Source organism: Thermobia domestica, chromosome 1, assembly GCF_964235325.1.
Source record: "Thermobia domestica chromosome 1, izTheDome1.hap1.1, whole genome shotgun sequence".
Classification (NCBI taxonomy): Eukaryota; Metazoa; Arthropoda; class Insecta; order Zygentoma; family Lepismatidae; genus Thermobia; species Thermobia domestica.
In genome coordinates, this window is record NC_137454.1 from 121957198 (window position 1) to 121975695 (window position 18498).

General features: G+C 36.6%; 1 protein-coding gene across 1 annotated transcript in view; it reads left to right on the top strand.

The window, feature by feature from the left end:
- LOC145661684 (uncharacterized) overlaps positions 1–18498 on the top strand; it is a 130958-nt gene that overhangs the window by 19598 nt on the left and 92862 nt on the right. The window contains exons 9-13 of the mRNA XM_081727028.1: positions 21–182; positions 1864–1967; positions 3855–4031; positions 5645–5801; positions 7354–7537. Of these exons, the coding sequence (XP_081583154.1) occupies positions 21–182; positions 1864–1967; positions 3855–4031; positions 5645–5801; positions 7354–7537 (784 nt within the window). The remainder of the gene's footprint in view (positions 1–20; positions 183–1863; positions 1968–3854; positions 4032–5644; positions 5802–7353; positions 7538–18498) is intronic.

Below are 18498 nucleotides of genomic sequence, written 5' to 3' on the forward strand. Positions count from 1 at the left end.
TACACTTTCTATATTTTTAGATTGTGGAAATGTCGTATCGGAGGTAATGCCACTTGTAGTCAATGGATTTAGAGCAAACTATGGACAGTGGCCTTGGCAAGCAGGTCTCTACTTTAGGAAAAACAAAGAATGGATATTTTGGTGTGGAGGAACACTGATAAGAGAAGATATTGTTTTAACAGGTAATTTCAAAGTGATAAAGGAAGAGAAAACTGCACTGGATCTTTCAGCATAATAAGATATATGGAAAGGCTTTCGATATGCAAATAGGAACAAAACCATGATACCTCACAAAAAATATCAATTTCATTTTGTTCGAGTTAATAATCTTCGTTATTAATTTAGTCTTGGATTATTAACTGTTAATATTTTCATTTACTAACACCAAAACTGATCTTTTGATAGTATATTTTTTGTCTTCTAAATATTAGGTGACCATAACAACATTGTAATTTGGGATTCCCGGATTCGATTCCCGATGCAAGCTCATGTGTTCGGATTCCACGTTAATTAGTAGGTCCACGTTTCAATTAGCTTTGCTGCTAAACGGGACATTAAGCTCGAATTCAACTCAACATTGTAACTGGCGTTTTTGACGAGCATTCGCCAAGCAACTCAATGAAGATATCCACTTTTATTATTATTATTATTATTATTATTATTATTATTATTATTATTATTATTATTATTATTATTATTATTATTATTATTATTGATATAAAAGAATTGCAGAGATTATACTTGGCAAAGCGGCTAGCGTACGCGCCTTTTTCGTGGGAGTCCCGGGTTCGATTCCCTGCTGGAGCTCGCGTGATTTGGATCCCGTATTAAACTGTAGGTCCACGTCTCATATACCCTCGCTTCTGAACGGGACACTAAACTTAAAAAATCAAATTAAATCAATCAAAAGAATAGCATCTGGAATATACCTTGTGAACGCAATATTAAGTAAGTTACTGGATTTCGGGAATTCTTTAAGTTACGCCCACTGAAAACCTTCAAGTGTCATGTGTATTCGGAAATAGCGTAATAGCTGTCAAGAATCTTTCAGAAGTCAGAGTGATCGCCTGCTTATGAAGCATATTGTACACAGCAAATAAAATGAAGTGAATCTCTCTCATCCATCATATTATCCCACCAACTACCATCTCTTCCGGCGTATTAATCACTTCTTAGGAGGCAGTTCTCTCATGATTGGGCAGTCCAGCGTGTGGCTGAGGGCTTCTTCACAATGCAGACATCTTATGCCACGGAATGCAATCGTTGGTTGAGCGAGGCAATAGTGTTTCGTTACAGATGCAGACTATTTTGTTAAACCAGGTAATGTAGTTTTGATCTCTTTGGCCTTTGAAAATGATACACTTTCCAAGCTAACCTAATACATATGGACAAATACTACAATAAAATCAAATTAATGTTTAAGTCCGTTTCCAAATTTGAAAGAAATTACCGGTTTGTCTATTGCGAAGAACTTAACTTTTTTTAAAGATATAAATAAAGTGAAACTTTTGTCTTCTGTATATTAAAAAGAAAATATTAATTTACTAGTAATTAATACGCTAATCAACTCGCTGAACGATTGATACTAGTACTATAATAAAAGGTCAAACAAAAAGTTTTCTTAGATGGTTGTTCTTAATTCCACAGGAAAATTATCAACAAATCCAGAAATAGTTGAAGTCGAACAACAGTATGACTAACCAATTTTACTGTTTTTCTCACATAATCATCAATGACACATGATTTTCGAGAGACTCAATTGCAACGAGATACTAGTATCACATATTCATGTATTAAATAATTCTAGACGTAACATGCTATCTTACGTTCTATCTACCGTGAATATTACTTTTCTCATTCTAGCTGCTCACTGTACCTGGAGAGTGGAGGAACCACAAATGAGAGTAGCCTTAGGAAAATACTACAAAGATTTTAACAAAACACAAGATCTCACACAAATAAAATTGGTAATGTATTCTGTTTGCTTTCGTTCATTCAATTCGCTAATTTTAACAGAACTATCACAATATTTATCTTTAATAAATCAAGGACATCATTGAATTTTTAGTGGTATTTTTATTCTTTTTTAATTTAAGAATGAAATATATGCATTTTAATCAAGTATATATATATATATATATATATATATATATATATATATATATATAGCGGTAGATAAAAAACACTTCATACAGGACACGTAAGTTTGGCCCTCCACTGTACAACACGTGTTGCGCCGATCCTTTTTTGATTTCAATGTATCATGCGGACCTTCCTCTTCAATCAGTAGTAACCAGTTCACCTGCGAGTGTCGTGGTGTGAAAGTGGTGCGGTAAAATGAGTGACCTGACAGACTTCCAAAGAGGCATGATCGTTGGTGCCCGTCTGGTTGGAGCTTCAGTGGCAACAGTGGTGAACATTGTGGGAGTATCGAAAGGCACTGTGTCCAATGTCACAAGGGCATGCACAATTCATGGGCAAACGATGTCTGCAAAGCACAACAGTGGCCGAAAGACAATTCTATCAGATAGGGACCGGAGACATTAAAACGGATTGTAGCAGCTAAAAAGAAGATCACTGCAATGAAAATTACGTCTGAACTCAATTGGGCCCTATAGAACCCGGTTTCATCGAAAACAGTGCGACGGGAACTTCATAAAATGAAAATTCATGGCAGGGTCACTATCGCCAAACCTCTTATCACAGCAGTAACTGCAAAGAGGCGTATTTAGTGGTGCAAGGACCACAAGGTGTGGACTCATGAGCAGTTGAAACACGTTATGTGGTCCGATGAATCGACCTTCACCTTGTTTCCAACAACCAGTCGTGTTTACGTATGGAGAACACCGTCGCAGGCCTATGATATTGACTGTCTGCTCCCAACTGTAAAGCATGGGGGTGGTTCTATTACAGTATAGGCAGTGATATCGTGATGGTTTTCTGCAGGTCCCCTCATAGGCCTGCATGGAATGATGAATGCTAAGGCATATGAGGCCATTTTGGGGGACCATGTTCTACCCATGGCCCAAATATTGTTCCCTGATGGTGATGGCAACTACCAAGATGATTTGGCACCCTGTCACGCTGCAAAAACGATGAAATCATGGTTTGAGGAGCATGACCAGGAGCTATCACACCTCCCCTGGATCCCACAATCGCCAGATTTGAACATCATTGAGCCATTGTAGCCTGAGTTAGAGAGGCGTGTTCGGTCTCATTACAATCCACAGCATCCCTTAAGGAATTGGAGCATGTTTTGGAGGATGTTTTTGCATATATATACCTTTCATCCTTTGCCTACCAGTGAATCGACATAGATAAACAGGCTAGTTATACAAAGTTATATTTTAAACGTTATTCTTGAATTAGCAGACACCACATTTTTGGAGACCTAAACGAATCTCTCAAGAACTTATGTTGATTAAAATTGTATCAATATGTGCAGAAGATAATTTCCTTTGGTTTTTCTATTATTATATTTGTTCTAATATAATTACAAAATTTTACTTACTCTTTGTATACAAACAGGAGCGGTCAACAAATTATGAGATAGAATTTTGAACTTCGTATCAAAAAATAACTTTACAATTTTGAGTTTTTTTTATAGTTTCATTCCTTCCACATTTCTCTCTTTTATCTTTAAATATATATTTTTTTCGTAAACGATAGTATGTAATAAATATTGTAGAATTTCAACCAAGATGAACTATTTTAAAGAATTGTTGTAAAATATTTTTCATATATTACAGAAGGCATTATTATATTCAGGTATAAAGCTTTAATTTAATTGAAGTACAGAATCTTAATATTTGTTGATTATTTTTCTTCTTGCTAGTTGTATGTTAATATTCCAGGTAAGAAAAATTATAATGCACCCTACCTATCAAGATCTGGTAGGAAACTATGGCTCTGATATTGCACTTCTGATTCTTGATTCACCCGTTGAACTCACTCCAGTTGTCCAACTTGCTTGTCTTGATTGGAATCAAAGTCTTGCGAACACACATCTCATGCAAGGCAACCAAGGGACTGTAAGTATATATTGACATTATGAGCATTATTTAAAATACATAATTGACTCGCATTAGAGCAATATTGTATCATTAAAGCAATTAAGAACTCTATATAAAACAGGGAATATAGTCACGTTGAAATAACTTAGAATACGATTTCTCTTTCATATGATCAATTTTCTTTATAGCTAGCTAGATACGTATAAAAGAAATTTTCTGTTTTGACAGCTGGAATTGTCAAATATCAGTATATAGGCTATTACTGTTTATATCAGCATATGGGCGATCACCTACGCTTCCAACTTCACAGTAGGTGTTTGTCTGTGAATTGGATGACATCTAAACTGAGCTTCTTGTCACGTCAATATCAAACTTACCAGATAAACTAACCTCCTCTTTGTTGTTAAGTGTCTTCAAATAGTAAGACTCTTTCGAGGTTAAAAGGTTAGTAGTTCTCCTTTTGATGTTTAAGGCCCATGTTCGATTTATGGTAAGAGCTCATGTAGTTCTAGAATTGCCTATATTAGACAATTGTTAAGATGGTCTAGTGTTGAAAAGAATGTCGAAAGTAATATCTCGTCTTGAAGAGTGTATTTGTTTCTATTAGAACAACTCTGGGCAGCCCTATAGTGGTTCAAATCTCAACATTAAACTGTAAGCCCACGCTCTGCATAAGCTGAGACAGAAAAAGGATGTTAAACTCCGTCAAATAACAGTTTACAGTTAATCGTGGGCTGTAAGTACCATATGTAAATACGATTTAAAAAAATATATTGAATCTTTGATCGGCAAAAATACATTTTTATTCATATAACATACAATGTTATCTTCTTCAAAGTGCTCTTCTTAGGAGCGCACACATTTATCCTAGTGGTCCTGCTATTATTGGAAACACTTCTGGAACGTGTCTTGCAGTCGGATTCCCTATAATATCTTCTCTGGAATCGAATTGAGTCCCTTACAGTGGTATTTTCAACTTCCAAAAGAGACAAAATTCACATGATGCCAAGTTAGGGAAGTATGGAGCCTGACAAACTACGGAAATCCTTAGTTTGAGTAAGAAGGTTTGAGCATGTACCACTCCTTAATCTGGGAGACTCTCATGCAATCATCCCCGAACTCTTGTTGCACTTGGATATCGCCAAACGTTTGGGCAGCGCTGATCAAGTCGTTGCATCATTTGACACAAATTGCAAATCTACCCATCGCTCACTACCGTTCGCACTCAAAAGCTGACTGATCACGACTAACACTTTCTGCGAGCGAGCAATAATTCTAACATGCACATAATCCCTTTTACTCACCTGCACCTACAAGCAGGGCCCGTATTTCATTTCTTTACGCGAAAAAACATAAATCTGTATTTATTAACACATCTTGTATATAGCTATTATCTTAAAAGCCACCCAACCGAGTTTTTATAAAATGTTTATGGAGTTGCTCAGAATAGTTGCTCAAATTGTTTTATAGGCACGCAAAGTGAACGTGTAACAGTTTCGATTCATTCAACACAACAAATCAAATTAATTAATTTTTATGTTATTTTATTTGAAGATTATATAATTTTTCAAAAGAGAGAATTTGGTTTTAATGTTTTATAAATAGTAGCTAGATATTACCTTTCATTTTAGGTTGCTGGTTGGGGAGTGAATGAGAATGAGACCTACAGCGATCTCTTGCAGATGACTCAGCTTCCAGTTGTCCCATACAGGAAATGCATTTCTGACATGCCAAAAGACTTTGCCAAGTTTGTTGCATATACATCATTCTGTGCTGGTTACAAAAACAGTAAGTAAATACAATATTGTTGATGACTTTTGAGGTTAAAGAATAACAAATGAAAAAGAAAGTTCTAGTTTTACGTCCAACGATTATGTTCTTTAGAGTAAATGAGATGGATGAAAAACGAAGATAAACAATAATGTAGGAATTTGTGGAATGAAAATGTAGGAGGAAACGGGAGAACCTCGCGAAAATCTACGAACACGATGCTGTATGCCACAAGTTCAATAAGCCCTTGTACCAGAGGTGAGTACTCTAAAGTTCGTCTCAACTGGAATATTGTTCTCCACGGTCATCTCATGTACATTCTATGTAATCCAAATACGACAGGGACACGAACACATAAATATCGAGAACAGTTAAAACTCCGACCATGCTCTTCAGTGGGACTCGAACCCACAGTGGATTGCGCTCGAGACCACTTGGTTATTGCCACTGGCTAAAAGTTAACTGATTTACCGAACGTTCCTCAGTAACTTAATTACTCTAGTTGTCATTATTTGCTTACTTTCTCTTCCATTAACCTTTTTTAAATGACAGGGACACGAACACACAAACATCGTGGACAGTTAAAATTCCAAAGGTTCTCCCACTGGGAATCGAGCCCGGGACGACATACACCAAAGGGGCACGACCCACCGAGCTACCGTGCTTCTTACAAATAATAAGATCAAGTTAATATAAAGTTGAATATACAGAAAGGTGAATAATAAATTGAACTAGATTACAGCGGATACAATAGATCTATAATCGTACGTTTTTATTATCGTTGTTTTATTATGAACTTAATATTTTTGTTTAGATAATTAAATCATTAAGTTTGGCTGATCATACATTTTGGCTTCAATGACACAGCATTAACACAATTGCAATGCCATTAATAATAGAGCAGAAAACGGCAAAAATCTACACTCAGAAACTGAACAGTAATGCAATAAAAGTACGAAAATGGACCATAATAGTGAAGAAACTTTCTTAAATCTTCTTAACTATGTATCACAACCCTTAATGTGAGCAATTTTCTCACTCAATAATCTTTGGCTAGTTATTAACCTCGATATTAACTATAAATTTGATTCAAAGATGATTTACAACGTATTCGCCATTGTCTCAACTCATACTTTTGGAATGACCGTAAGAAGAAAGTGATTGAAATTGTGTTAGGTTTTCACATAATCGCAATTGTCGCAGGCCGCTATTGTCAATGTTCCTTTCCAACACTGGAAGTAGTTCGAGACCTGTCATTAATTGATTTCGCAACCATGTCAGCTGGGAAGCAGGCCGGTAGCCACCCCAAAACTGTAAGGGGCCGGTAGAAGTTAGGGGGATCAGACCAAACCATATTATAGTTCATCACCAGATTATAGTTCATTTTCAAGCCTACCGTGGAACTTTTAGGGGGGCAGCAAAAATTTAGTGGAGATCCGCCCCCCTCCTAGACTCCCCGTGGATACGGGCCTGGTGGGAAGCTTTATCTAAGACTTAAATATATTTATGAAAAACAAACTATTATTGCAACTACATTTATATACACATTATGCTTTCTTTCCTTAACTAGACACAAGTGTGTGCAACGGTGACAGTGGCGGAGGCCTTGTATTCCAAGGAGGAAGCGATTCAAGATGGACGGTCCAGGGAATTGTCAGCGTGAGTCCACGCCGTCATGATGCTTCATTCTGTGACCCAAAGCACTACGCAGTTTTCACTAAAGTTGTTTTATACGTGCCCTGGATTAAAGAAATGTTTGAACTTTATTCACATTGAGAAAGTTGGACACAAATAACAATATATAAAACTATGCATATAAAATAATTAAACTATTGTTCACAAACCAAAAGAGTACAAGAACCAAGAACATCGTGTTATTGGATATGATTATGACCTACCACAACAAAGTGTTGTACCGATGTCTCTCTAACTTTTCTCTATGATAGCTCATTTAATCTGTATTCCTGATACTCGAATCACTCATTAAACATTTTATATAAACCATGAGTCTATACGATAGGAAATTTAACTCCTCCCACTAGTATAGGAACATTAATTAAATTGTTTCTAATTAGGAAAATTTCTCTATTTGGAAAATACATAAATATAAAAATTAGGAAATTATTTTTTTTTCAAACCGGAAATATAATTTATATAGCATGGTATTTATTGGTAATATTTTATCTTGTGTTTTCTTGAGAAATATAAAAAAGATATTCGTAAATGTTTCTGGATATTACAGAATATTGTCAACGATCTTTTTGTGAACTACTTGCAACAACAGTGGAGACAATCGGTGATCCACATTGTCTTATACTTTGAGAAATATTCTATTGTCGTTGTACAGTATAAATGATAAAATAAAGATGATCTAGATGAATATCATAGTGTGTAGACGACATAATTATAGGTCGGTAATTATGTCTACTTTAAAAGTTTCATTGCAACACTATTTAGCTTGTAAATTATATTGTAACAAAATGTTGCTAAGTATACTTGTAAAATTGTAACATTAGCAATTTCCTAAAATGTAGATCATATTTTTGTTTACAAATTTACAATAAACAATGCATTGAAACAACTGAATTGGCTTCCCCCCCCCCTTTGTATAGATATGAACTATTAAATACAAATAGACTACACTAACTTAGCGGTAGGGTGCTTAACTCTTATACGAGGGATCTTTGGCTAGGTCGTAGTCAACATGAGTTTGTATTGAATATTGTTTTTTTTTTTTTCGGTGTTTTTGCACTTCATTTTCTTAGTCATCAATTCTTTCACAATCATTCATTTCATTAATCATTTGTCGTTTTGGCTTACAGGACATAATTGTGAGACGTAAAACTAAAAATTCCGTTTCAATACTGAATCATAATTTAACTTAATATACGTGGATACTGATGTGATGTCCAATTGTTCCAATGTTTGTTCTTCTTTCGCGTGTGCAGATTCTTAGATGTTGCAACAGTCATTGTATTGAGACCAAATTTTAAACTTAATATTTTTATGTGGTTCCCCAAGGAAAATTGTATTTTATTCCTACACTCCTAAGTAAGGAAAATTAACTGGTAACCAGAAACTGAACCCTGCTACAACTTTGTGAAAAATGGCTCTAATGATTTTATTCATATTCCATAAATAAATATTTCTCTAATAGCTCTATAATATAGGATAATTTATTTTCCCCCGAAACATTGGAAAGTGCAATACACTTGGGACGAGTTGATTGTGTTACTTTAGAATCCGATATCTAGTCACATGGACAAGATAGTGTTGAGGGATCCATACACTTTACTATATTATTAGCGTTCCAATCAAGTTGCTACATGACAAATGGCCAGTACTTACATCTGGGCTTCTTCCATCAATATCATGTTATTTCCGTTTCCAAAATGAAATAAAAATACATTTTTAGATTATTCTATTAAAATAATGATTCTCGAAAATAAAACGATAAAAAAAAATGCAACCAGTTTCTGTGAAGTGAGTACCTGGCGAAACATGAGAGTAAAGGTGGCCTCAGTATTTGTCGAAGTAATTGATGTATAGAGTCTTACTTTTACACCACCCGTAAGCTACATCGACCTATCTCGGAAAGGGGAGACGGAGTACTTTTATCTGTTATTACTTCAAGATCTATTGATGCCTTTGAATTTTAGGCTTCATGTCCTATACATATCTACCTGTATTCCAACTGCAGGATATCAGATAAGTCCCCACACCCCTAGGTTTGACAAGTAACACTTACTCCTTTAAATTTGGAATGAGGAATGCAACACGTATCCTAAAAGAGCCAGTCCTAATGAAAATGCATATGGATCCGAAGCGTCTGTCAGCAATGGATTGGGGAATCGTAGGTCTGTAAAGTTAACATAGGAGGCCATAGGAAATACAACGTTTAGGCATTTCCTTGACGTCTCTTTCTGCTAATCTGAATATAGTGTAATGCTGTGGACGAAGACGCGTCACAAGAGTCTGAATGTTCCAGGGTGATCCCAAGAACTTGGTTGGAATATGTATAGCAGTTACCTTCGGCAGCATGTGGAAAACAGAGAGAGAGAGAGAAAAAAAAGAAAAATGATGAAATAAAATTAAATATGTTTAAATGAAAGAAATTTGCTTTGGTTCGGAAGGGTAATTGTCATTTAAATTAAAGTGTGTTGTGTCCTGCGAGAAGCTTATGGTAATAAATAAATATGTTAAGATCTAGTAATGCTTTAGGCCTGAAGGTGTCTGCTAACCTTGAGCGCCTCGTATTTTTGAACCGGCTTCTAACTGCATGTCAGATCCGTGCTAAATTGTGCTGGAGTAACTAGTACTGCAGCTTGAGGAGAAAAAATGGAAATAATTCGATGTAAAGCGCGGCCGAGAATTTAAATACAATACGTGGTCTTTGTATTGTCTTGTTATTGGAAGTATATATTTGATTCGTTTGCTCGAAAGATGATTTAATCATTCTTGGTTTTGGTGATCCGTGATTTTCCATTCTGTTAGTAGATTGAGAGAAAAGGAGGTTTAGCTGTATTTTCTATGGATTCATATACATACGTTCTCAGCAGTGCCGGATTTACGTATAAGCTAAATAAGACATAACTTAGGGCCCCACGCTCTTGGGGGCCCCAGAAATTATAGGAAAAAAATTGAATGCACATTTCCAAAATATAAGAAAAACAATAAATAAAGTAAAATTTACGTATAGCAACAGTGCTTCGTTTGTGTAGGCCCCTGTGATGTAAGTAATGTGGCCCCTTCTACTGATATTTTAGGAAGCAGGCTAGCAGTTTCTTTATTTTTGTATCTAGGGTCCTACGTTCATCTGGACATACAAAGAGCTCCATTATCTTCAATAGATTCTCTCTTTTTTTTCTCCACGCCCACATTCCGAAAGCCTACAATTTTTTCATCGCTTTTGCGTAATGCCCATGTTTATGCCCCATAGAGTACATATTGGAATCAGTAAAACAAAATCTCAGTATTTAATTGGAAGTTTGTTCAATACAAGCATTAGCTAATCGTCGTTGAAAAAAAAACTGACGCCTTTAAAGTGTAAAAATAATTTTGGAATTCATGGTATTTCAATAATCTGTGCCGTCTTGATTTTCTTTCATGGGTAGCCTCCCCAGTTTGGGAAAAAATGGAGTGTTGGATCTGTTAAAAAGTATAAAGAAGATTACGGAACGTTGTGATTTGTCTTATAAGTAGTGAAGCGAGGGCAACCATTAAAAAAAATAAAGATCATCACCTATGTTGTACACTATCATCATACGTACACGAAGGTAAACTATATTACATTTAGAAACAAACATTGCATTTCCGTTACTATAGGCGCATTGTAGAATTGATTATCCCTTATATCCAGAGTAAAATTTACCTATGAAAAGTATAAGATTTCTTAAAAGCAAGACTTGCAAGACTCTTGCAAGCAAGACCAAGACCAAGACCAAGACTGGGTGTGCAAGACCAAGACCAAGACCACCCGGGTCTTGGTCTTGGTCTTGCATTTGCTCATCACTAGATCCGAAATCTCGTATCCGGATCCAATGTTAGGATATCCGGATACTGGATATCCGGACCTAAGTGGATCCGGATATCCAGATCTGACCATCCCTAGACTCTACGCAGGTTAGTGATCTGCATAACTACATCGTAGGACTAACGTTAGCAGTTGATTGGCCCACCGTTTCCCACTGTTGGGTCTACTGCCTATGCTATTACTGTTGAACTCAGCAGTGATCAACTCGCAAATTTGAAAATGTATCAAACAGTTATTTAGTCTTTACTTAAATCTAGACAACCAGACGAGGGGGATCCAAAACAAACCAGACTTTTGTTCTACAAAAATATTTATTTATTTATTTTAACAAAAGTCTTTCAATCGCCTTCAAAATACTCTCCATTAGATGCGATGCACTTCTCTAGTCTTGAATCCCACTGCTTGAACCATCTCTGGAACTGTTCAACTTTGCTATCGTCCAGTGCCCTCTGCGAAGTTCTTTTCAAAACCTCCACATAATCAAACCGCTTCCCTTTTAGTTTTTTTTTTTCATTCTTGGGAACAGAGAAAAAGTCGCAAGGTACTAGACCCGGCAAATACGGAGGGTGGGGAACGATAGCGCACCCTTGAGAGCTCAAATAGTGGTTCACAACCACGGTCTTGTGTGTGTGTGTGTGTGTGTGTGTGTCGGGCGGGGGGGGAGTAGGTGAAGGAATCAATCATCTGATCGCCAGAGTTCCAGGCATTTCCTCCGCACGTCCTTCCACAAATGTCTTAAAACTTCCAAATGAAAGTGCTGGTTAAGTCTTACTAGGGAGGACAAATTCGCGGTGCATAATTCCACGAACATAAAAATAAATAAATAAATAAATAAATAAAATAAAAATAAAATAAAAACCAATGATCATCGTCTTAACATTTGATCTCACTTGTCTTGGTTTTTATGGTCGGCGGTCTTCCATTGGTTTTCTGGACCCTTGCTTGGTTTTCTGGGTCATATCCATAACGCCAACTCACATCACCTATAATGACCTTGGTCAAAAAGTTTAGGTCACTTTCAATCTGACTTTTCAAGTCCTGGCTCAAATTCAGACGATTTTTTAAATCTTGTATGAGCAGGCGAGGAACACACTTAGCGGCAACACGTCTCATTTGCAAATCTCAATGAAAATCCAGTGGAACGAGCTTGAACTCACTCCTATCTGTTCTGAAATTGCGTATGAAGGGCGCCCAGAACGAGCATGCTCTTCAACACTAATCTCACCACGTTTAAAGCACCCAAATCACTCGAAAACTTGTGTGGTTCCCAGCATCCTTCTTGAAACCCTGTTGAAGCATTTTTAGGCTTCTGTTGCCGAGTTTTCAAGCAGAAAGCAACATTTCAAACATACTCTTTGTTCCTTTAAATCTGCCATAACTATTTGGCAGGTGGTAAACTGGAACAGTTGAGAAAATATTACGATCAAACGTTAACCTCCTACGCAGATGCCGCTTGGACAACTAATGGGTTAAGATCCAGGGCAATTTTGATTCAGGTGGCAGATGTTGGAAATTCACATTATCTTTCCCGCACCATTACTGAACCGAAAATTCACAATGGTAACATGCATTGTCGTCTTGAAAGATACCATTGCTACTCGTAAATTCTTCTACAACCACCAGGAGAAAGTTCTTGCCATTTCACATCTCACACTGCACACCCTTCGCCACTGGCCTGCATGTTGACACCACACACGGAGACTTTAGTCTTTCAAGAGTTTTCGTTGATTAAAAATAGTCACTTACCAGAACATCTGATGTTCTAGTCTTTCATCACCCAATTCACATATTCGTTACACCAGAAGAAATCTCTGACATTGCTGAGTCCGGGTTATCAGGACATCTGCCGTAACAACCCGTACGTGCGAGTATGGCAATAGAGAAGGTGGTTTTAAGTTGAGCACAATTACCTAAGCAGTAAGCTGCTCGTGCTGCTTCTGTAGGACTGTACTAGGTCTTTACGTGACGCTTATCACGACAATCAACATTACAGCATTTTCTGCGATTTTCCAGAATTTTCGTTATTTTCTATCTTGACACCAGTTGTGATGCTGCGTACAAGACTTAAGCCTACACGACTAGTGCAGGAGTTTGCGCTATGGGGACATCAGCCCATCCAAACCGGACGATGACTCACCGCTGACTGACTACCTAGGCCTGTAGAATGCATTAGGATTAAAGAGCTGCGTATTGTGTCATCATGAAACTCACGTGGCAAGAACTCAAATTAAATGGTCAGAGATATGTTCGTAATTCAGTGATATACAGGGTGTTAATGAACTATACCAACAAACTGTAAGAGATGATTATTCACATCAAAACAAGAGAAAAAGTTCACATGGCCTGTGGGGAAAAGTGCATAGTTTCAGAGCTAGGCTGTCCAAAATCGCGAAAAAAAAAACAAATTCAAGAGGCCATATTTGGAATTCGAGAAAAACTGGATAGTGGTCCTTATTAGCGTAAAGGAAGTCATGCATACGCAGTCTAAAATTGCATATTTCATTAATATTCAATAGGTGCACAGAGTATTCCCTGCAGGGTGCAATTCCCAGACATGCATCAACCGAATTTTGAGATACGATCTGACTTTATGATTGGTCCAAAGTAGGCAAATGATAAGTTTTGATAGGCGTGAATGCGGAATCCTTTGGCGCGATGTCGGAAGTGTTAATGCTCGTCAGCAGCACGGTCTCTCGTACTCAGGAAAATGCTTGCTGTGATGTTTTCTTTCACGCTTATAAGTGAAGAAAATGTGAAATATACCGTGACGAAATACATCGCATCACATGTTATTCGGAACAAAAAAAAGTATGGAGCTGCCGGTTCCTAACACTTCCGACTTCCCTCGGAAGCATTGGATGTCCATTGTTGTGAAGGCTTACCTCCTATCTACTCTGGACCCTCCTTGAAATCAGGGTATATCTGAAAACTCTATTGAGAGCATATCTGAGAACTACATCCTGTAGGGAATACTATGTAGACCTATTGAAAATTGATGAAATATCACTTTTGGACTGTGTATGTGTGACTTCCTTTACGATGATAACGACCACCATCCACAGTTTCTGGAATTCGAAATAGGGCCTGTTGAAATTTAGCTTTTTCGCGATTTTGGACAGCCCTAGCTCTGAAACTATGCACTTTTTGCCATAGGTTTATATGGACTCTTTCTCTTCTTTTGATGTGAGGAATCACCTCATAGTTTGTTGGTATAGTTCATTAACACCCTCTATACTTATTTCTTTTCCGTAACTGAAATCGTACTTTGGACGTATTTCCGTGTAGTATTTTAGTTAGAGCGCATGGTTCTGAATTCATTTTTCAGTTAAGGACACAGAATCTTAGGTATTGACTCAATGTCATAAAGAGATAAAATATTCAATTAAGAGGTAGCATGTGATGGGTCAGAAAGCAAATGTTTGACCACGTTACACAGGTGAAAATATCATAAGGGAGTAGTTTGCTGGCTTGCAGTATCTATAAGTTGTCTCAAAGTCCAGATAAAAACTGCAAATGGCAAAGGACAGTTAACTGCTTATGTAATAAATTCAACAATTGATTCCTTATATATGACATTGCATTTACCCTAGCCCAGCGCAAGTGGTTTCTATTAATGTACAGGTAATTTTGTATTATCATATAATTCAAGGACTTGCCATATGACCTTGTAAAACAAGTCAAAAAACGATGGCTGAAAAGGGGGTGGTGAAACAATTTACAAGTATTTTCAAATAGCTTATATTTTGCAAAATAATGGCCACATAGTCAAATAAGTTAAAATTTAAGGGACAACTAGTTACCTAGTTTAATGAAATGGAAACACAGCTGTGTGTAGAGCTACAAAATTCGAAGTATCTAAATCTTCAATGTGACGGTTGGAGTAATGTTCGTAATGAGAGAATAATCAACATCAATATTACAAACCCCCATCCAATATTTGTTCATTTTATCAACACGAAAGGTAACCGTCACACTGCTGAGTGCATTAGAGAACAAGTATGTGAGGTCATTGAAAAATAGGACCCCAGCAAGTTCTTTGTTCTCACTGGTGATAATGCAGCAAATATACAGAAGGCTTTTTCTCTTGTCCAAGAAAACTATCTCCATATGCAACTATTGTCATGTAAAACACACACGTTGAACCTTGTCTGCAGTGATATTTTGAAGTGTTCTTCAATTTCATCATTTATAGCAAATGTTGTAGACGTCATTAAAGTGGTTAGAAATACTCAGACACTGAATGCACTTCTCATGCAATTAACAATAAGAAACAAATATTCTTAAGAATTTCGAAAGCAGAAAAGCTACAGCACTGCAACCGATTCACTATGCCGCAGCATTGCTAGATCCATCATCACAGGGGCTTGACTTGACTCCAGAACAACATTCGATGGATTAAATTTCATACACAAGGTTGCAGAGCCTGAAAACAGATCTTGTAAATGTTATAAAGGATTTCGCACATTACAAGGCAAAGAAAAGTTTGTGGGGCAAGAAGTTCATTTCGACAAGTTCTGGTGAAATGAACCCAGTAATTTGGTGGCAAGGTTTGTGTGGAAGTACCCATTATCTGAAGTCGCACAGCGGATATTAACAGCATCGGTATCATCAGTCGCCACAGAAAGATCCTTCAGTACCTTCTCAAAAATTCACACGAAGTCAAGGAATAGACTGACGGCTTCCAGAGCCGGGACAAATACGTATATAGCTTATAACTGGAAGTTGCATCACCGGGAACAGAAGCTAAAAGTATCAACACAGTGTAAAGAGACTTAAAAGACTGAGTCAGAGCAGCTGAAAGACTTAGAAAATAAGTTATCGGGAGGTACAAGTTCATCACACTTGAAATGCACCATGGTACCAAGAAAAAGGAGAATCCTTGAAGATGACAGTGACAGTGACACTTTTTCCGTGTGTGAGGTAGATGGAGACATTACCAGCGATGATTCCATATATTCGTTTCATATATCCTATGAATCTGATGAGTAATCTTGGTAGAAATCCTATCTCATAACGAGATAACGTTTTGCCCTTATGTGTATAGAATATTTCGAGAACGTTACAAAGTTCTGAATGTTCTTTAATTCTTTTGTACTTTTATCAGCTTGATGCTGCCAATTGAGGTGTTTGAAACTAGAGAAAACTAACTGAATAGAACTTTACCCAATTCTAAATTAAAGCATGAAATCATTTGAATTAGGCGTATGAATCTGATGACATCCAATCAGAAACTAATGAAAGAGACTGACGTACCCGTCATATGAAGCCCATTATCCAATGGCATATTATCTATTTTGATTCCAAGAATGCTAATTTCTCGCAAAACATAAAAATGCAGTTTCTTCATTCTGGCTTCAGACAGCTACTTTTTTTAGTATATTTTGATGCCTAGCTAGCAAGTATAGTAAAGTGTGAGAGTCCTCGTATATACTCCTACTCCTACTGTTCCATTTGTAGTTATTAAAGCATGTATGATGTAACAGAAAATATATTTTAAGTCTCGTCAGTTGTAATGACTTGTCGCCCATAGTCACTTACAGAATATGAATTAAAAGGAAAGCACTTCTCCGCGTTCCATGTACTTGTTTAGTTTCTTTATTCGTAGAAAAAATAAATGCAGTCTTTTCCAGAGTCATCAGTTCTTAAAAATATGTTCTTTGGAGAAATATCAGAACAGGAACGACCACATAACTCATTTCTATTAATGAAAATAATAAATTTAATGCCTTTTGGCATTTGTTCTATCTTCTACTGGATCTACTGTTACTTTTTCATTATTTTTATGTGCTGTTCAAGAACGTCTGTATCACATATATGATTGAAAAGAAAAAAACCCTTATATTTTCCCAGTTTGGGTAAATACCCAAAAAAATATTTACCGGTGAAAATCCCATCACTATTCACAACGTATACCTCTCTCTGTGTCTTGTTCTTTATGTGTGTGTTTCTGCATGCCCACGCGTTGAAAATAGACATAAGTTTTTGCAAACCCGTAAAAGAAGTGACACCATTCGAGATGCTCAAATAATAAATCATATTCTATATATTTTAATACAATAATACATAGTTTATATATTAGTAACTTGAGTTGTTCTTATAACTTTGGTCCTCAATTTTGTTTCTTCTCCACATCAAACTACAGATATGACATACTAAATGCTCATATTCTGGATTTGGTTTCAAGGCATTACATGGTCAAGGACTTATGTCCTCCACTAGACAAACGTTTGCTCGACGTAGTATTGAAGCACAAGCATCACGTGGTCAGCTCCAAATGGAAATGATTGAAGTGTTGCCTTTTACTTATGGTTCTTTTTTTAACAAGCATTAGAAAAAAGAATCATAAACCAGGTGTGGCGGAGATTCGAACCCAAGACACCTAATGACTATGTCAATGGTAAGTACGATAGCCACCCTCCCAACAACGCACAACAAAAGTTTTTGTAACAAATGTTGTAATGCTTTTGTTGTATTAACGTTGTGCTAAGCTATGAAGCCTTTTACAGCTTGCTGTGTGAATTGAAACAGTAAAATAAATGTAAATATCTATTTTATTCATATTTGCTACTTGAGTAGCTCTGTTAAACATAATTAAATTACAAAGAGGATGCGTAGTGTATGGACTGCTTTTTCATAACATCGATTTCAAGATGGGTTAAACAATATAGACCCGCGACAAAATTTTTTTGACATATAGTAACGTATTATTTTAGCACATAAGACCCTCCTTTTAGACTTCAGCGTAATTAATTGTATACCTACCAAGACACACAGGTTTCTATGGCAGAAAAGAAATATTGTGCCACACTCAAGATTTCTTTAAAAAGGTTGTCCTCACCGAGACTTGGCTACTTAAGCCTTCGTCCGGCAAACCGAAAGTTTCTATGTTTAATTCCTTTTTTTAAAAAAAATCAAAATTTTGTTTCCGTTCTTTCTCCCTCCGACCATCATATCATGACACATCTCTCAAGTTAGGAGATATCAGCAGTACTGAAAGAATAGTCGAAGTGTTATAGGCACTTGGTTAGAAATCGTGGGTTCAAATCTACTGTAAGTCAATGTAACACTTAAATTTTTAATTGTTCTTGCAAGGTGTGTGATGACTTCTCTTTACTCAAAGTTCTCCATCCAGAGATGAGATGCAAGAATCATGCATATGCTAACCGAAAGAAAAAGAGAGTG